Source organism: Neomonachus schauinslandi, chromosome 2 (genome assembly GCF_002201575.2).
Source record: "Neomonachus schauinslandi chromosome 2, ASM220157v2, whole genome shotgun sequence".
Classification (NCBI taxonomy): Eukaryota; Metazoa; Chordata; class Mammalia; order Carnivora; family Phocidae; genus Neomonachus; species Neomonachus schauinslandi.
Genome location: NC_058404.1, coordinates 160273348 through 160294391, shown reverse-complemented (window position 1 = coordinate 160294391; position 21044 = coordinate 160273348). Strand labels below are relative to the sequence as shown.

Here is a 21044-nt window from a genome sequence, read left to right as displayed (position 1 = left end):
CCTCTTAAAATATGCCAAGACCTCCGAAGAAAATATTATTCCTCTAAAACCATGGTATAGATTCATTCACCTGGGCAGTTTGCTTCCCTTCTTTTTTTTTTTTTTTTTTTTTATTTATTTATTTGAGACAGACGGAATGAGAGAGCACATGAGAGGGGGGAGGGTCAGAGGCAGAAGCAAGCTCCCTGCCGAGCAGGGAGCCCGATGCGGGACTCGATCCAGGGACTCCAGGATCATGACCTGAGCCGAAGGCAGTCGCTTAACCAACTGAGCCACCCAGGCGCCCAGTTTGCTTCCCTTCTTAAGAGTAAAGTCAGACAACACATGTCTCTCAGAAACTGGGAAGGGACACTAAAGAGAGGAGAAAATGGAGAGAGTGGACACAAAGAGAACTTCCCAAATTTGTCGGATTTCCCCAGAGACAGAGGCATGGCTGCATAGCTTTTGTGCAAGACACAGGTTAGAAGAGGTGTGGAGAGTGGCTCCCTGGGGAATTTACAAAGCTATCTGCTCATTAAAATTATCATCCCATTGATCTTTATGCTGGCCTACATGGGATGACCCAGAGGTACAGGCAGTGAGTGTAGCAGCCCTCCCAGGGGCTCTCCCAGGTCCTAGACAACCCCATGATCACACTCTTCATGCTGCAGACACCTTACTGAGCACTTAGTATGTACCACTATGTTCTATGATGTGAGCTACAGCAAAGAGTAAAACAGGAAACAATCCCTGTCCTCATGGACACAGAGACCTCAACGTGCCATGACCACCCAGTGGTTGCCTGTGTTCTCATCTTGTCTACCTACTCACCACTGTGAACCTCTGAAACTTTCTTGGCTCGTAGTAGGCATTCCATGAATATGTGTCTACTAAAATATATGAATGTCAAGAATAAAGGAGGAATTTTCCCAGTTTAAGCTAATCCCTTGGTGGTACTAGTGAAATCCTATCATCAGAGCTGGAAAGAAACATGTTATTTTCTCTTTTTAATGCATCATTCCATCACTCTTCACCTCTTTCTGCCTCAAGAACGTTCAGTGAATAAGGTAAGTGTGCATCAGTCTACTTCATATGCTCCTATAGGACAATAATCTTTTTACAGTCCCTAAAAGCACTACACTGAAGGCATTCCAACTGTCTTTGATGACCCAGAATTGCCTCCTACCTAAAACTGTGAGCTGTCTGACCACACAATGTTTTTTCTTTGTCTTCCTGTCCTGGGCAAAGCACACATAGTCTCCTTGGTCCTGCAAGGATGCATTCTGGAGCTCCATGATCAAAATGTCACTTGTGCCATTAGAGATCTTGGTGGAGTTCATTTTCCAAAGAGCATCCAAGTTCTTGCAAACAGGTGTGGGCAACTCTCCCGAACGGATTGGCAGAGCCTGTGGGCTAAACTTGTACCACGTGAGGTCCTCAAACATAGTTCTGTCTGCAGAGCACCACAAAGACACGCTCTCCTGTTCAGTTGGCTGGGTGTGAGGTTGCAAAGTGATTTTAGGGCCCCCTGAAATATAAAACCCAAGGTTAGAAAATGATGATTTAATTTGGGCAGCACACAATTCTCTTCTTGTCGCCTTCGGACTGCTATAAAGTACCAAGAAAATTGAAGCTCTAGCAATCCCAGACAATGTAATACAAGGAGACAACCAACCTAGACAGTTCGGGCCCCAAAATGTACTATTTTACCAAGATGCATTCCGCAGATACATATCCAATCTCCACTTTGAGCTCTAAACACAGTTTTTGAGATTTTAAAAAAATCCAAAACATATTCAAAGCAGATAATTACAACATGGAACTTTATAAATTAGTTCCTTGTTGACACATCACACTCAATGACATTAAAGCTATATTTATGACAACAAATTAGCCCAGACTGAACTCTTTCACCTAGTCCAGGCAGCTAAAGCTTATCCATAAAACTAAGATGAACAGGCAGAATCAGCAGCATTGGGAGGAAACTGCCCCTATGTCATTACAATTGCCTCCAGAAAACTCAGTGCTGTCAACTGTTCAGCAGCAGGCCCACCAATACTGAAGGAACCCCAAGAAGCCAAGCGCTGTGTTACACTCGGATGGTGGAGACATAACTATGAGGCAGGACTTGTGGCTAAAAACTATACGAAATAGTTTTTTCATAGTTCTGAGGGAATGGGAGAGTCAGTTGTACTGACTTCACATGAGCCCAGAAGCTAGCTGAGGAGTCTTCATTTATGAACGAAAGCACCCAGATTCAGTCCAAGTCCTCTCCTGAAACACCATGCCACTCAGGAATGGCAAGGACCACAGAGCATCAGACAGCTTAGCACCCACCTGGCAAGAGACCCAACCCCCCCTCGCAGAGTGGTACTCACTGGTCACATGGAAGGAGATCACCCTCTCTCCTCTCCCAACTTTGTTGATGGCTTCACATTTGTACAAAGCTGACACATTTGCTGCTTGGATAACAAGGGTACTTACAGTCTATGGAAAAAACAAAACAAAACACAAATCCCGGGCCATAAACAATGGAGGCTGTGTGAGACCTGTGAGACCTGCCTACTCCATTCATATTACTGCACTGACCTTCTCAAATCCACGCAATTATAATTATGCTGGTGTGGCTCATGCATTACACAAAACGAGCATTGGAAACCAAAAAGAAAATAAAGTGTTTTAACATGTACACATTTTCTCATTTCCATATTTGTAAAATCAGAATCACCTTACAACAGATGTACAGATTTAACGGCATACTTGTTTTACCTTTCTCTGATAAGATATTAGTAAGTCAGTGGTGCTTCTAAAAGTCATTGGTGTTTTCAAACTAACTTAATATGTTAGTGTTTTATTGTACAATTAATGTGACTATCAATCTCCAATATCCCCCACATATGATTGACCCCATGCTTTCACTCCATCCTTCTATCCTTCCAGAAAAGAGAGACAGATTTTTAAATTAAAGAACTTCAAACTCACTTTGTTTTTTCCTTCAATTATGGCAAATTGATTTTTGTTGACTTCAATTTTATTTCCCCCCTGGAAGTCATCCACATTTCTCCATTCTTTACAAGTATATGGGTTTGTCATTAAGACAGCTTGGCTATAAGGAAGAAATAACAGCTCTTATTATGACTTAATTTTTCTTTAGTTCAAGTCCACAGCAAGGAAAGGAGTCTGACTTTGGTTATTATGTTCTTAGAAATAACTTTCAACGCACACTACCACGTTACATGATTTGGCGCCAATTAAAAATAGGCCTCAGAAAAAAAGGAAGAGGTTCTAGGTAGATTCATTCAGGATACAGGAGGGAAACAGCTATTCTGGGAACAAACCTCCATTCATAAATTGAATCGACAAGACAATTCAAGCTAATTTAGTTCAAAGGAAGACAAGGAAACTAAGAAGTCATTGGGCTTCTTAAAGTAATCTCCCTGGGACTGTGGCCTTTGTGTAGGAAATGGTCAGCATCTGAGGAAGAAACTAGTAGTGACCATCTCAAAAACAACAACAGGAAGTGAACTGCTTGGGGTGGTAGTGGGTGGCCTGTTGTTTTGTCTTCCTAAGGATGTCTGGATTTATGTGAGAACCTGATAAGCTGGGCCTGAGAATCCAAAGGCTGGAGCCAGGCCTGTGGCTCCCTCATATCCATCAGCTCTTCCTCTGAGATGGACCTTCTCCCAGATAAGAAGGAAAGAGGGTGGTATTCACCAGTTGATTGGTATAAGGAGAAACATCAAAGATTAGCAATTGGCAAAGTGATCGAAGAGCCTGCGTTTGGAGAGGTGTGCACACCGGGGCTAAGCTAGGAAGAGAGCGCTAGCTAATCTCAAGGGGGGGCACCCCAAGGAAAGACATGTCCTAAGACATAAGACATAGAGAAAGATGGAAGGATAGCAAAAGGACCACTTGGGGCATAACTTTCTTAGGAATGGCCTTGTCGGGGTGGAATGGAGTCATACCACAGCGTACTGTAAGACATGCACAACAACAGGCAAGAAGAGGCCATGGGCTACTCACGCGGGCTTGTAGGCGCACTCCTCCAGCTGCCAATACCAGCGAATGTGATGCGGGGGCGGGACGGAGTAGACCGTGCACGTCAGCATCTGTGTGGTGCCGTACTGGTAAGAATCCACCAGAGAGATCAGGGACTTCTCACCGATCTGGGGTGGGACTGGAGATGGGAAAAGCCACGTTTTAATTGTCAATCCGCTTTGAGGAACAGAAAGTGGAAGTTTTCATCAACTGAAGCATATGCTTCTATAAGCATATGATTTTGCCCTCCTTTTGTTTTTCAAAGAACATCTAGACTTGGACACGGGAGATGTGACTTCTAGTGATAACCATCATCCTCATAAGTGGAGGACTGTGTGCAAGTCTGGCCACCCTCTGCCTCAGTTTTCCTTGGTCTACATGATAAGGATAACTCTCCCTGTGCTCCCAATCTCAAAAGATCAGAAAGAAAGAAAATCATCGTGACTAGCACAGCAAATACGTTCATGATGTGCAAGCCATTGTTCTAAGTGCTCTGCATAGATTAATTCACTTAATCACACATGAGAAAAATGAAACAGAAACATTAAATGACTTGCCCAAGGTAACCCACCTCTCTTCCTTCTCCGTCCACTTCCTCCACTCCCTTCCTTCCTTCCTTCCTCCCTCCCTCTCTCCCTCCCTCCCTTCCGGTTCTTCCTTCCCCCTCCCCCTCTTCCTCACCCTTTTATTCTCGCTTTCCTTTTTTGGTTCCAAAGTCATTAATGCAAAACTATTCCCCCATCACTATCAACTTAAAGCCTCAAATTATACTCTCGAATTTTGACTTTTTTATGTTTATTTTATATAGCAGGGTAAATGTTAGGGTGAATCAAATGTTTAGTAACTTCATGAATTCTTGAGATGGGGTTATACACTGTCCATTTTTACATCTTTATTTTGTGTTCATTTTCTTCTCCCTATCCTACTTTTAGCTTTCCAGCTTCTCGCCATTCCCCAAGGCCCTACTCCTGAGTGGCTTCTGAGTGACACTTTAAAATACTCCCTGAAGCTGATGTCCCAGAAAAGAAATGAAGCAGAGCTCAGCAGACATACAGAGTGGTGGCAGGATATATGGGGAAACACCGTAATTTACAAAAGAAGATCCCAAAGTTTTCCTATGCCATGCCGATAGGGAGAACAAAGAATTCCAACAGAAAAGCATTTCCCAAACTGTGTTTGGGACAAGAGATTAGATGGATTTCCAGGGTCGGAGGGGGATGCTCTGGTCAAATAACTTTGTCAAACCCTCCATACTCTATGTCTCTTCCCCTGGAGAATGGCAATATGCATGAACACGTTAAATAAAGGTCCTGATAAGTCCTGCTATAAAGACACCTGTTGTACATCGATTTTACATCTCCTACACGTTCCATGATACCGTTTTATCCCCACCCAGAACGCTTTCAGTTTGGAAAAACAACGTTCAAATCATCCTTAAATCATAAACGTAGTATCTTCTCTTTATAGCCTCAGAGTCAGATAGATTCTAGACTCCTGTTTTTAAAAAAAAAAAAAAATTTTTTTAAGTTCCAAGAAGCCAACAGTGTCAACCTGCAAAAGCCTTCTGAGTAGGAACCTGCCTGTGTATCAAACTAGCAGCTTCCCACAGAATCAAATAGACACTTGCACATTTGCATGCCAGGTGCACAGTTTCATGAGACAAGAGCAAAGGTAGTATGGCAACTGTCCCTGTAGGCATTCTTATTTCACAGCATAGAGCCGTCAAGTGTATCATCTATGTCAATACTGCATTTGACACCAAAGAGTCCATTTACGTGGTCCCTGAAGCAAACATGTCCAGAGCGCACTGCCCTATACCTCATTTCAACTCCACTGATCTGGATCATTTTTATAAGTAGAAGCCCATTCATGATGTGAGTGAAGCAACAGGTGACAAAGGAAAGGTGGCCTGGCTGTTTAAGAAGATATAATCGTACTCTTTGTAATCAGTTTTGGGCAGAGAAGGAAAACTGAATAAACTCACCATTCACAACCAGAGATACCACGTGGCTCTGTTTCTCCTTTGACATGGGATTGGTGAGGACAACAGTATAATTTCCTGTATCTTTTTCACTCACTTCCATAATAATCAGTTCCTTCTCCCCTTTTATTGTGTGATTGGACTCAATGGGTCTTCCATTTTTATACCTTGGGGGAAAAAAATCCCAGGAATTAGTATAATTTAAGGGTTTTCTTTCAGATGGAACAACACTTTGCATTTATTTGCAATACTTACCATTTTATTTCAGGGGTAGGGTAAGCAAGGTACTTCACGGGGACTTTAACATGGTCTCCCACTGTGGCTTCCACCAAAGATTCCATGCTACTATCAAAAGCAACAAAAGGTTTTTCTGGAAGAAAATAAAAATAATTATTCTCATAAATGTCAACTTATTATAAATGGTCATTTGGTTTAGTTTTTCATTTCAAGTGAAGAGACAAAGATCTGGGGAGTCTGAGTTGCCACAGTGTAGGGATTTCCCCACACTTCCTTTCCTTGTTCACAGTCCAGCTTCTCCCACACAACTGGCCTCTGCATTTGCTTTTCTCTCTCTCCAGGTGCACACTGCAAGCCTACTGACTGCTCAAGTCTCAATTCAAGCATTTGCTCTCTGTGAAGCTTTCTCCAAGTCCTCCAGGGACCTTAGGGTGCTCCTTCTCTGCTCCTATGGCACCCTATCCCTATCCACTATATGCCCCAGGACTCAGTCCTCAGACCACTTCTCTTTAGCTACACCTTCCTCCAGGCTCAGCCATAAAGTGCCACCCACATTCCTACTAAATTTGTATTTCCTCCCCTGACTTCTCTGGGTTCCATGTTTATATATTAAATATCTCCATTTGGATGTTTAGTGGGCATGTCCAAATAAACAGACCCAACCCTGTTTCTCCAAATCTTACTTCCTGTCAGTCTTCCCTATCTAGGTAAATAAAACCACCATTCACTCATTTGCTCACACTAAAAATTCAAATCATCTTCCATTCTTTTTCTCTTACCCCTTACAGCCATTGAGTCAAAAGGCAGATCCTGCTGGCTCTATCTTCAAAAATGTATCCAGAATCAGATCATTTCTCTAAGCCACTCACCATCTCTCACCTGGATAACTGCAACAAGCCCCCCACTGGTCTCCCTACTTCTGCCCTTACTTCCCAAAAGTATTTCGCAAAAAATACATAGTAATCCTACAAAAACATAAACTGGAGCATGTCTCTCTCTGCTCAAACCCTTCTATGAATTCCCATATTATAAAATCCAAAATCATTACCAAGGCCTATAAGTTGGGTGCCATATGAATTATCACCTAAACTGAGACATTTATGTGTTATTATGTGACATTAATGGAAGAGAATAAATAAGAAATTAGGTTATTTGTTCAAAGCCCCACAGATAGTAATTAAATCCAGGCCTCTCCAAATACAAAGCCCATGCTTATTCACACAGGCCTCTCAGTCTTGCAATAAAATGAAAATTTAAAGACTATCTTAGATAATAATACTCTGCTTATTACACTATTAGTAATAGCATTAACAACAAATGCAACAAGTAAAATTTAGTGAGCGCTTACTGTATTAGCTCGTCTCAGTATTAAAGTTGGGATTTGAACCCAAGTTGTGCTCTTGACCTCTGGGTCATATGGCCTCCCTAGCAGGAGCTCAAAAATGTCTTCTGAATGAACAAAATAGGAATCACTAGCTGACTTAAATTTATTTAAATTATCTCACTTTTCAAGGCACAGCATAATCCCAAAGGAGATCTTAGCTTACCATGGACCCTGACTGATGTGTTGCTCTTCATGGTCATCATCCCACTGGAAGCCTCACAGATATACTGCCCTTGGTCACTCCGGGTTACACCATCTATAGTCAAGGTGCTCAAAAATTTCTTCATCTCACTCCCAGACTGGGTTTTTAGGTCCCGGATAACAAGTTTTTTATGCCGATGCTGAAAAAGAGTTCACCGAACTTTCAAAGTCCAGCATAACATTACCTGGTAGCTTCTAAATACCCACAAGATCAAGTCTTGGCCCTTGGTGAACACTATTCATGCTAAAAATAAGGGACTTCAGAACATTTCATATCACCTAAGCAACCAATATATTTGGTTTCAGGAGAAATAAATGGAACCAACTCAATTAAGGTTTTTAAAGCCTCACATAGTGGGAATGAGATGGATATGTACTACAGGAACACAAGCAAATATGACCACTGCTTAAGGAGAAGTATGTTTTATGCCACCTCTTGAAGACAAATTCCCTTAAAGGGGAAATATAACAAAGACTTTGGAGCACAGAAAAATAACACAACCTGACAAGATGTAATCACCTAGAGAAAATTCATCTTTACAGCCTGAAAGTAGCAGAGTGGGACCGAGTTCTTGGCATTGCATCTGTTTTCCATGGATGTTATATGTTCTGCAGTTCTTTTAAACTGTGCGTGTGTGTGTGTGTGTGTGTGTGTGTGAGAGAGAGAGAGAGAGAGAGAGAGTTAAGGCCCTTATATTTTATCTGGCCAGAGAGGTCCCTATCTCTCTCTTTTTTTTTTTAAGATTTTATTTATTTATTTGACAGAGAGAGACACAGTGAGAGCAGGAACACAAGCAGGGGGAGTGGGAGAGGGAGAAGCAGGCTTCCTGCGGAGCAGGGAGCCCGATGCGGGGCTCGATCCCAGGACCCTGGGATCATGACCTGAGCCGAAGGCAGACGCTTAATGACTGAGCCACCCAGGCACCCCGAGAGGTCCCTATCTCTTAAGCCAATTCCATTGGGGCTTATTATCAAAGTATTGAGAGGTCTGGCTTTGAATTGTTAGTGTTACCTTCAAAGAAGGATATTCCCAGTTGAAGTCAATCCCCACATTTAGTTCAGTCCTTGCTGTACAATTTAAGACAAGCCTCTCTCCAACAGACAGCTCAACTTCGAGAGGGGGGCTGACAACCACATCATAAATCTTGTACCCTGGAGCAAGTAAATTGAAAACACAGAGAAAGAGAGAGAAAACAAATCTATAACTTAGCATGGATTTTTTCGAAAATGATGCAATTTCAAAATGTGACACATCATTTTTCCCTGAGGGCCTCACCAATACTTGGTACCTTCCAGCAAAATGGCCTACAAAGACTTACAAAGCAAACCTGCAGGAATCTCGAAGATGTAGCCCAGTGGATAGAAAAGCAGTAAAATTTGAATAGTCAATAGCCAGCGAAGCCAGCCTTAGTAAATTACTGAACTTTCCATAAAATAGGTATAATTAAAAGAATTGATGCCAAGCAATGTTCTGAACATTGAACTTTCCATAAAATATGCTCTGATAATAACACTCTTTTCCGTCCTTGGTTTTGGCAAGAAAAGAGAAAAACTGAATTGCACATAGGTTTATTTGGTAGAGAAGAGCAAATGTAATGAATTGCCCCACACCAGATCTTGAATTAATATATTTTTCAATATCCTTTGTCCTTCCCCCAATACCTTAATCTCCAGGATCTTAATATAGGAAACCAATCTTTAATGTCTGATTTAATGATAAGGAAACTGCCCACTTACCTACAACCACAACTATGTACATAACAGACTGGTAACTTTCATCATTAATTTTTGCTTCACAGAAGACCATGCCAGCATAGCTGATCATGTAGCTGGGGATAGTGAAGCCTTTCTTACTGTCCCAGGAAATTCTGTTACCATCAGGGACAAACCTCTTTTCTGGATACCTCTGGGTAGAAAAAGAAATATCAAATATTGAATAAAGTGCTATCCAAAAGTGAAAACCATGTAAAATGATCACTAAAGAATTTATCACTAAAGAATATAAATTGGTTTTATTTGTTGTCATTTTGACCCTTCCCTGAGGATCTTTAAAACACGTGGTTGATAATATATTACATACAGGCTACCCATCTTAACATTATGAAAACATGAGAGATGATTGAAAAAGATGTAACTTACTGCACAAAGTGACACATTGAGGTTGGAAACGGATCCAAGACATGGAATCACCACAGTTTTGTTTTTCTTCTCAGTGATGTACACAACTTCATGTTGGTCACTAACAGAAGCAATAAATGGAGATCTGTAATCTAGAAGAAAAATTAATTCCCTTAGTTAATGGCATTTACTAGAAAAGTTGATCTTGTTTCCAGTTCATAAACTCTAACCAGAGAAGCAAATGATTGAGAATGACATTTCACACCAGGCAAAGGGATCCACAGGTTGGTCTGCTGGTAAATATCTGACTCCAAAGATATGCTGCAGAAAGAGTGTGTGTGTGTGTGTGTGTGTGTAAAAATATGAAAGAAAATTCCTAGAGTGAAATCGACTCCTTTCACTAGGATCATCAACAAGTAGAGTATATTTTATAGGTTCCACATTTAAACAGATGGATCATTATAATTTTTTTCAAAATGAAGGCGCATACTTCATTTTTCATATACACTTTCATATACACATATACATTCTTCATAGATACTAAGTACTTTTCAAGTACATAAATTTTAAAATAATTTTTTTATTTTAAATTAATTTTAAAGTTAAATCTGTACTTTACCTACTGAATTTTATTGATGCTTAAAAAAAGTATATTCTCCCTTTAGGCAAATAATGTCCAAACTAATGGATTCCAAAGGATCTTTAAAATAAGCAGAAAATAACAACTTTTTGATTTAATTATTCAAGAGGAAAATTGACATGGGTATTTTAAGATTGTGAACACTAGATATGAGATTCTTTATAAAATAATGTTCAGTGGTTATTGAATTCAGTTTAAAATTCAGCAATCATTAATATCTTCAATGATAAAAACTCAAAAAACCACCATGGCAAAAAGTGAGAAGAACAAAAAAGAGATTTTAATGTCATTCTAACATTGTTCCTACAATGTGAATACACCGCTGGGAAAATAGTCTACTCCCCAGAGATAGAGTCACCATAGTGTGAGGTTGTACTTGAAATCTCACAGAGATAATGGCTCAGACTGCTATGCCCAACACACCTGATCCAGCATTTCCAGAGCTCTTCAGGATGGCTGGTCCAAGTAAAGAAAGAGTTAATTAAACCAAGGGGAGAAAGGCAGATAATTCCCTGCAACAGCAGAAGTTTGATTTCCTTCCCAGCTGGAAAGCACAGAAAGGCAGCCAATCCAGCCCACCACATGCCATAGCCATTATCTTATGAGGCCAAGACCCACTTCCTGGCTCCATCCATTGCTGGAGGGAATGGGGTCAGAAGCCTAAGGAAGCAAGGTAGGGACCAGAGGGGACATTAAAGGGCCGCCCATAGGGAATACTTCAGTGCTTTCTTTCTCAGTGTTAAAATCTTAGACAGCTCGGGTGCCTGGGTGGCTCAGTCGTTAAGCGTCTGCTTTCGGCTCAGGTCATGATCTCAGGGTCCTGGGATCGAGTCCCACATCGGGCTCCCTGCTCAGCAAGATGCCTGCTTCTCCCTCTCCCATTCCCCCTGCTTGTGTTCCTGCTCTCGCTCTCTCTCTCTCTGTCAAATAAATAAATAAAATCTTAAAAAAAAAAAATCTTAGACAGCTCACCTCCTAGAACATTAGGCTTAGACAAGAAGCAGAATTTAATGGTATACCCAAAGACGGGCAATGTACAAATAAACAGTGCCTGGGATTGCTACTTCTGAATATTACCTACCTTTCATCCACGTACTGTGAAATATTACCAAGCTTGCTTCCTACAAGTCTTTGGAAGCTAAATTAACCCCTTACATAAGACTAAAACTATTCAGTAAATCAATTCTGTTTCAGTCTTCCAAAAAAAGGAAATAAACAAAAGAAACCCAAACAACCACCCATCCTCTCAAAATAAAATATTTACTGTAACTCATGAAATGGATTTTCACATGTCTCCAGGTTTCCTGACTTGGGGAGAAGGAAATAACGAGATATTACGAGAGAGGTTCATCTTGTAGTATTTCCAGACAGGCTAAAAGCAGGAAATCCTTGCAATCTTCTGAGAAAGCCTGATCTCCCAAGACTGCCAGATCAAAAGGAGCCAGAAATTCTCCAAGATCTGAGCCTTGTCTCTTTCAAATTCTGCAGAGGAAGGAGAAGGGCACAGAATTCTATCTGGGACTGTGCTCACCCTGGGCAAAAATAATTCTCAATATTGTGCCGTCCAGGAATGACATACGTTATTTTGATGTAGTCTCCATTTTCCCACTGCATTGGCCATATTGCACTATTGAAATGTAAATGGAGATATGCAAGTGTGTTTCCCAAAGCTAATGAAATTCCCATTCTATAAAAGATGCTCCTGGAAAAAAGTCTAAGCCATCTTCACCTGCCTCAAATCCTCTGGGATGCAAAAAATATATATACAAATGTATAAATAAAATGTCTAAACAGCTCAATTTCACTGAAAAGAAAATATTTAGATTATCCAAGAAAAGTGCTATACAACACTAACATTCCCCAAAATTGTCTGACAGAATTATAACTATCATCAGTTAGGTCAGGTTTCCACATGAAAATTAAGGTAGTAGAAGATTTTTGAAACACAAAAGAAAAAATAATTTATATTATAAATACGAAATACATGTAACATTGTGTTTTATTCTACATGGATGTTAAATTTGACCTCCATGGTGTCAATCCCAAATTGCAAACTCTGGAAAGATGTTGCATATCATCCAAGATCTTGGACCACACAAGCAAAGGAGAGAAATACTGTCCTCAAAAAGCCCTTTGAGGTAGTATCTTCATTTGCACAAGAAGATGGAAATTGTTTTTCACAAAGTATAAGTCGGAAAAGAAAAGTTCTCATGTACATAAAAGCTCCAGAGCCCTTGGCTGTTTCCCTGCGCATTCTTGAGAAAATCTCCTACCCTGTTGTAGATAACCTATCTCTCCACAGAAATCTCTCCGTAATGCACCCCTGAACCCTCCTTTTCAAGGATTTCAGGTTCTTTTTCTCAAACATCAGAAGGCTCTTTATAAATCCCTATAGCCAATTGTGAACACAGATTTCCCTTAGAAACAAAGAGCAAAACCCCACTAACTGGGCAAAAGAGATGTAACGGGGCCCAAGTTCCAGAACAAATCAGAGAGTCTTATTCTCAGAGGAAACCTTGAGAGAGAAGAATTTTGTGTATGCCTGTTGGCAAACAGCCTTTGGAGCGAGCCTTTTGTCGTACTCCATTGTACTCGATTCTTCTCTGCTTATCGTATTTTATACCCGGTAAATCAGCTTGGGAAATGAATTCCATGTAACTACTTACCTCGAACGTACACATAAATGACCGAGGCCATTTCAGTGTCCCGGTAGAAGCACTTGTAGGCTCCAGTATCGTTTCCAATCACTTTTGGAATCATGAGCATCTTACAGAAGAGGCTGTCCCTGCACTCGGTCACCTCCACTCTTTTCTCAGAGCCACTCTGATTATTGGGCCAGAGCCAGTCCAAGTCCCTCTGTCCCCTGAAAAATCAATTCCACGGAAGTGATCATGGGAAATGTGACACTATGAGGCTGTTTCTAAGAAAACAGAAGGTTTGTTTCTCAAACTTACATAAACTCAACAGACAGATTCATAGCCTTCTACCAACAATGACAGGCTGAATGGACAAATGACGAAAAGCTATAAACTCAGCTTCAGACACCACTTATAAGGATTTCTGAGTTTTCTATTAATTAACTCGTTCACTCAACAAATGTTTCTTAAGCAGGTGCTATATGCCAAGTGTTGTTCAAGTCTGGGGATACAGCAGTGAACAAATCAGACAAAAATCAATGCCTTTATGGAACTTCAGTCTAGTTAGAGGAAACAGGCAATGAAATAGTAAGTAAACCTCAATAAACCTGAATTTTTTTAAAAGTAAGTAAAATATATAGTGTAAGTAAAATGTAAGGTAGTGATAAGTACTGCGGAGAAAATATAGAATATACACAGAGTAAAGAGTTCTGGTGGAAGGGGCTTGAAGAAGCCATATGAATATAAGGAGGAACAGTGTTCCAGGCAGAGGGAACAGAAAATGTAAAGGCCTTGGGGCAGGAGTGTTTGGAGTATCAGGGGAATGGCAAGGAAGCCAGAGTAGTCAGGTAACAGTGGGCAGGCAGGACAATAAGAAGTGAGGTTCAGAAGGAAGAGGGCGCAACTGTCTAAGAGCCTCATAGGACCTTATACAGACTGCATTCAAACAAAGATTACTTTCATTGCAGCTTTTCCCTGCAAAGCCCTAAGAAAGATAGTCCACATCAAAAAGCATGTAACATCATTGATTCTTCTTTCAAAGAATTTGAAATTTTCATGAAGTTGCAGCTACATTAGTGAAGTTACTTTAACATACTCCATGGCTTTTTCAGGACATAAGAAATTCTTTTGAATGAGTTTTAAAAGGGAGTATGGAATCTTTGAGGATTTTAAATAGCCTCTGTTATTGAGGATGGGTAAGAGGAAAATCCACTAAGAAATGTGTCTTCTGATAGCAAAGCTGGAGAAATAGCACGGTTACTATGTCTTCACCCAAGGGCTGGATATTGGTTACCTACCCTTGATAAGGGGATGAGAGTATCCTTCACAGTCTGCAGTCTAAAATAGATCTGTGTTGTGATGAACATTGGTGTTCATCAGGTGCAAGCAATGGCAGTAAGCTGCCCAAAGTTCTCTGTGGACCCCTGGTTCTCTTCTCAGAGGGCAACATCACCTCCACCCATCTCTCCATATCTCTGCCAAAGACACACTGAGAGGTTCCTGAGAAGCCTCCAGGTCACTGCATTAAACCCTAAGGTCTTCTGCCTTTCCTTTTGCGGTCGGAGCTATGAGACAAAAACTAAATACATCTTCTTCCTTTCAAAGAACCCGGCTTCCCCAGTTAGCAAAAAACAGTAGCATGACTTCTTGCTAGCAAATGAGAAGAGAGGCACTCCAGGACATCAAGCCAAAGCATGAAGTCCATTACCTGTGCAGAACATGTACTCAGTAATATTAATGGCTGAATATTAAACTGCTACTACAGTCATAATTGTATCATGAAATAAAATTCCTGGCAAGGGCTAAACCAATGTCCACGAGCCATTCTGAATATGATAAATATGGCCCCAAACTCCTTCAACCCCATCCCTTAGGGTAAGAGGGTAAGTCCTTAATTTCACTTATTTATTCAATATTTATTGAATGTCTACTATTTACTATGTGCCAGGTGCTGTACTGTGTGCATGTGTGCATGTGCATATGCGTGTGTGCATGTGTACGTGTGCGTGTGTGTGCATGTGTGCATGTGCATGTGCGTGTGTGCATGTGTACGTGTGTGCGTGTGTGCATGTGTACGTGTGTGTGCGCGTGTGCACGTGTACGTGTGTGTGCGTGTGTGTGCATGTGCGTGTGTGTGCGTGTGCATGTGTGTACATGTGGACGTGTGTGTGCATTGTACGTGTGCGTGTGCATGTGCGTGTATGCATATGCGTGTGTGCATGTGTACGTGTGTGCGCATGCGTGTGTGCGTGTATGTGTGCGTGTGTGCATGTGTACGTGTGTGTGCATGCATGTGTGCGTGTGTGTGCATGTACGTGTGTGTGCGTGTGTGTGTGCGTGTGTGTGTGTTGGCAGAGAATAGCAGGGAAAAAATTCCAGAAAAATCATACAAAATTTTTGGGAGAAGAGCGTTCTAATTTTTCATTATTAAATCATTTATTAGAAATGTCACTACTTACAATTACTACAACTCTATTACAATTCTGCTTATGTAAATTATTTTTCCCTCAATAACAATGAGTTACTTAACATAGGAAATCTGAATCTAAAATGAATCCTTACCTGCAAGTAATCTGAAGAGTTGTATTAGCCATAATTGTAAGTATGTCTTTTTGTATGCTGAGTCTGGGTGGATCAAGGGAAACACTAGGCAAACCTAGAAACAAATTAAATAAATGAATATAGTTGCCACTGAGTCAGACCCAATAGGAAACACCTTCCATAAACAATGCACACTCTATACTTTAAAAGGCCTCTTCAGCAATTCATTGTGTAAAACTGTGAATTTACTTTTCACCATTCCCAGTAAAAGTTCACAAACTGTGTCATAACAGGAAGAATGGGCAGATGGTCATAAACCAACACAAAAGTTCTGCAATTCATGGAGCTAGGGTGGAGTTCCTGTTTTCCTGCATTGCCAACTTCAAGGTCTTACAAAAGGATATAGGACATTGAAACCAAATGAACCTTCATCTGATGATCTCACTCCCTTGGGAAAGGACCCACTGACATTTCTTATAAAGCATAGGATGTACACAGTTGACTAAATTGCTGATTAATGAATACTACTAAGAGAGATTTCTACACAGTTCATCTCTGTACCCTGAAGGGGAGAGGAGTGCCCATGACATTGTCTCATTTTCCTTTATCAATTTTCTAGTGCACTTCCTGTGGTAACTGAACTGCCAAAGTTGGAAGACTGTACATTAAAACTAGGTGAGAGGAATTGAGGGGAAAAAAAAAAACATTTGCCAGTGTCCATATAATACACCTATTAATACACTTTTTCTTAGAGAATGTAACTAAAAAAGTGTAGTGTTAATGAATTACAATTCGGGAAATCTCAACTTATTAATCAAAGCTCTGAGCTCATCCTGATACCAAGTTTACAATACAAGAAAGCTGTATTTACCTAAAAATACCACTGGACAGATTCCTCACCATGGATCACTCCACAGCAAGAAAACAGAGTTCTCTGTGAACTAAATGCAAAGAGCTAGTAAGTGATGGAAAACTATCAAAGAAAGAAAAACTGTCCACCATGCTAGGGCCTTAACTAATATCCAGATTCCAAAACATCACCTTAAAAAGTGATGGATGCTGGGTAATCACCCAAGCTTAATATGATCTTTAACTCACATCAACTAAGAACAAAAGACTCTCTACCCAAAGAAAATGAAAACACTAACTCAAAAAGATACATGCACTGCTGTGTTTATTGCAGCATTATTTACATTAGCCAAGATATGGAAGTAACCCAGTGTCCATCAATAGATGAGTGGATAAAGAAGATGCAGATGCTATGGAGTATTACTCAGCCATAAAAAAGAAGGAAACCTTGCCATTTTGCAACTACATGGTTGGAGCTAGAGAGTATTATTCTAAACAAAGTCAGAGAAAAACAAATACCAAAGATTTCACTCATTTGTGGAATTTAAGAAACAAAACAAATAAAAAAATAGACTCTTAAATATAGAGAACAAGCTGATGGTTACCAGGGGGAGGTGAGTGGGGGGATGGGTGATATAGGTGATGGGGATTAAGAGTACACTTATCATGATGAGCACTGAGTCGTGTACAGAACTGATGAATCACTATATTGTAGACCTGAAACTAATATAACACTGTATGTTAATTATACTAGAATTTTAAAGATAAGTAAAAAAAATTTTTTTAAAAAGAACCACTGACTCTCAAGGCCTAAACTGGCACTAATCTTGTTGGGTAAATAAGACAGTATTAACAAATATGAAAAAGTATGAGTAAAGAGAGTGAGCAAATATCCGGTGCAAATATCCAGTACACTGAATCTGTGGACCTCAATGTGAACAGCTGCAGGCAAAAATGAACAGCTAATCACCCATATTTCTACACACTCACCCAGATGTGCAAAATAGGTTGCTGACACAACTGTAAATTTGTTGATCAATATAGTTTTTTTAAAAAATTTAGAACTTAAGTTACATCAATAAATCTCAGAAATTAATTGGTATACTGATTTGTGTTTGGGCTAGTAATTCTTAAACTTTAAGATGTGTAAGATATCCCTAGCCCTACAAATTTGCATTTTCACAAGCATTTCAGATGACTCAATCACACATGGCCTATGGGACACTCTTGGACAGCTATTGATCTGGCTTACCATGTTTGGTTAATTACCATAGCCCTTTTCAATACAGAAGGAAATAACTGCCCCCAAAGTAGACAAACAATGAAGCAAAGTTTTTAAAAACAATAGAAAATTCTTCCAACAATGGAGTCTCACTTTAAGAAAAGGAAAATGAAAACAACTCATTTGGATGAGTACAAGTATCAAACTTGGCTGGGAAACACTAGGTTGAGAAATATGTTGAAAACAGTAACTTAATACAATGTGTACAGTGATCCAAATGAGAAAGAACCCATTATCTGGGCACATTTATGTGAGGAAAAAAAAACGGTAGTAAAGGCAAAGCTCTAAATAAGCCATGTTCATTCTGCCACTGAACTAAGAGGTTCTTGAAGATCTCTCATAAATTATTGTCACAGATTATCTCACACTCTAGACACACTTTCTTATGTTAAAAAATTACTTAAAGATATGTTCTTCATTCATAGGAAGCTAAGACAATACCATACTATTCAACAAAAATCTTTTCAACAAGGCTATATCAATAATGATAACTTCAAATTCATATCTGTAGACCAACCAACATTCAATTTTGTTTTGCTCCATTAAGCTTCATTCATTTGCATTGGCAAGTTTAAGTTCTACTCTTCAGAAAATTCTAAAGAAATAACTATAAGAAGTACATATGCTGCTACTCAATAAAAAGCCCTTCTATGTTCAAATCCCCTAACCAAAATTAATTAATTTGTGCGCTATTACCCTTCCAGCTCAAAGACAGGAAGGAAAAACAACAGTGCCTCTGTCTCTAGAATTTGATGGCACCAATTACAGCCCAATCCAATTAAGCAAGTCACACACTCCAAAAGGGCAACCTCATCATTATATTCAGGACAACCCGATTACAGTTACTACTGCTGCGCGATGAAACACCCCAGGCTTAGAAGCAACTCACTTCTTTGTGGGATACAGAACAACCACATGTTCCAGACCATAAAGGGGGAAAGAGAGGTCTTGTCAGGGACAAATGAGTGTCCATGGTGGAGCTGGCCCTGATGAACCAAGTCATTATCAAGAAAATTTAATAACTATACCCAGATGATCTTGTTACTGTATACGAGTGTCTTTTTTTAAAGACATGTGATTCTTTTATTTCAATATAAGGAATTTTTCCCTGAATTATTTGACTTTTTTCCCCCTCCACCCTCTTCCCTTTCTCACCCTCCAAAGAGTGGAAATCTGGAAATCAGCAAACTGTGTCTACAGAAAAGAGATATGAGAAGGGGGTTGTGGGGGCGGGTAAAGCTTTCGAAGAAAGACAGACATTTATTGCATCAAGCGCATGTGTGTTCCTAATCCTGAAGAAGACTGAAATTTTAGGTGGCAAGGAAAGCGCGGAGCGGCGCCAAATCTAGCTACCGAGTCCCGCAGAGTAAGTTTTCAGAACTTGAGCTTCTGACCATGCGCTTATCCCAAGGACCAAAGCTTTGAAAGATGTGATTGTTTTACATAAGAAGGTGACTGTTACTTGGAAACATTTTGGGAAGCTGTCACAACCCCGGCTCGGAGCTCAATTTCACCTTCTCTCTGCAAGAACAGCAGCATCCTGCACCAAGGAAGGAAAAAAAGTTTCCCTCCCTGAACTGCACCGCATACGGTGGATGTGTTTGTGGGTTCCAGCCAGAAGGGAACCGCACACCGGGGTCCGCCTGACTCCTGCAGAGGCAGAGCTGAGTGCATGATGCAGGCGATCGGAGCGAACTGGCTGGCTCTCCCTGCAAGGCTTCCTTCCCCGCGCCCGGGCTAAGGATTGTGCGCCCAGCCGGACAACGTTCCACAGCCTGTTCCCGCCTGCGGGGGCACCTCTTGCCTGCCAGCCCCGGCGCCTGCCTTCCCACCCCCGCCTCCCCGAGGGTGTGTCGGCTCCGCAGGACTCGCTCCAGCCGAGGCCCGGGTCGGAGACCAGAGTCGTGGAAAAGGAACTGGGCTCGGGAGACCACCAACTCTCTGGATAATCTTGGGCCAATCAAAGAGCCTCGGTTTCCTCACTGGTAAATGAAAAAACACAAAGTGTCAAGTCACTTTTCATCTTTCCAGCTCTCTGACTCCGAGTTAGATCCGGCCTCCAGGACCTCTCCGCATCGCCCCATCTCTCCGCCCGCACCCGACCTCTCCGCCTTCCTTCTAAGGAGTGGGCTCCTTACCCACTGAGGCAGCCCTGGTCTCCACGCAGAGCCACAGAGCGATGGCCAGCAGCGCCTTGCTCTCCATCCCGCACCTCGCGCCGGGCGCGGTGCCCAGGACTCGGGCGCCGGTTCTTTCTCCCTGGGCCTGCCCCGCGAAGAAGGCGCGGAGGTGGAAGGAGCGCCGCAGCGCAGGACTGTGGGGCGCAAAGGGGAGGGTGCCCTGGCTCCGGCCACGGCTTGCAGGGGCGTCAGCGGGTGCCGGGAGGAGAGGAAATCCCCGCTGCGCGACAGCTCTGGGCTAGCCGTAGAGCGCAAGTGATGCTCCGCGCGGGCAGAAGAAACCCAACCAACCACCGCCAGCTCTCCCGGGGTCCCGGGACTCAGTGCGGGGTGGGAGCTAGAGGCCGAAACTCTAGAGCTTGGGGGCGGGGCTACGAGGGGCGGGGCCGGGGCGGGGTTCCCCTCTGCCGCCGGCCCCGCCTCTCAGCCGGTTACCCGGCCGGGACCCGCTGCTTCCCCAGCGCACTACATCTCCCGGTCTCCCCGCTTGCCTGGGACCGCATCTGGCCCCGAGTCTCCGGAGGGGGAACGTCCCAGGCGCAACAACTCCATTTCTGGTAGAGATGAAATGTAGCCCGTAAGGGCTTCTGAGATACTCCAAGCTTCAGTAGGTTGGGGCCCTCCGAGATGCGGGTGGGGGCTGGGTGGTGCCGAAGGAGGGGACAGCGCGGCGAGCGCAGGCGAAGGACACTGAGCCTTCAGGAGGCGCGCCAAAATTTGCGACCGTCTTCGGCGTCCGCGCTTTCCCGGTGGATCAGCCGCAGGTTGAAGCAACCAGAGAAAAGCCGACACTGAGCCCAGGCGAATGCAGGATCGCAAACCGGCAGTGACTCCAGCCAGTGTTTTGCTTGGCTAGCAAAACTGTAGTTTAAAAATCTGAATCTGAATGCCTTTAGTCAGAATATACACATGCTCAGTTCTCCAAAGTTCCCCCTATTTCCTCTTATATCTGGCAGCTTCAAATGTTTTTAGGTTACC

General features: G+C 41.9%; 1 protein-coding gene across 1 annotated transcript in view; it reads right to left on the bottom strand.

Moving 5' to 3' along the window:
- KDR (kinase insert domain receptor) overlaps positions 1–20364 on the bottom strand; it is a 43483-nt gene extending 23119 nt beyond the window's left edge. The window contains exons 1-13 of the mRNA XM_021701577.2: positions 20025–20364; positions 15777–15870; positions 13245–13441; positions 9960–10090; positions 9558–9726; positions 8833–8972; positions 7783–7960; positions 6254–6368; positions 6002–6165; positions 4003–4156; positions 2962–3085; positions 2358–2466; positions 1166–1507 (exon numbers count right to left, since the gene is read on the bottom strand). Coding sequence (XP_021557252.1) covers positions 1166–1507; positions 2358–2466; positions 2962–3085; positions 4003–4156; positions 6002–6165; positions 6254–6368; positions 7783–7960; positions 8833–8972; positions 9558–9726; positions 9960–10090; positions 13245–13441; positions 15777–15870; positions 20025–20091 — 1984 coding nt within the window. The 5' untranslated portion in view covers positions 20092–20364. The remainder of the gene's footprint in view (positions 1–1165; positions 1508–2357; positions 2467–2961; positions 3086–4002; positions 4157–6001; positions 6166–6253; positions 6369–7782; positions 7961–8832; positions 8973–9557; positions 9727–9959; positions 10091–13244; positions 13442–15776; positions 15871–20024) is intronic.
- Positions 20365–21044: the final 680 nt, after the last annotated feature.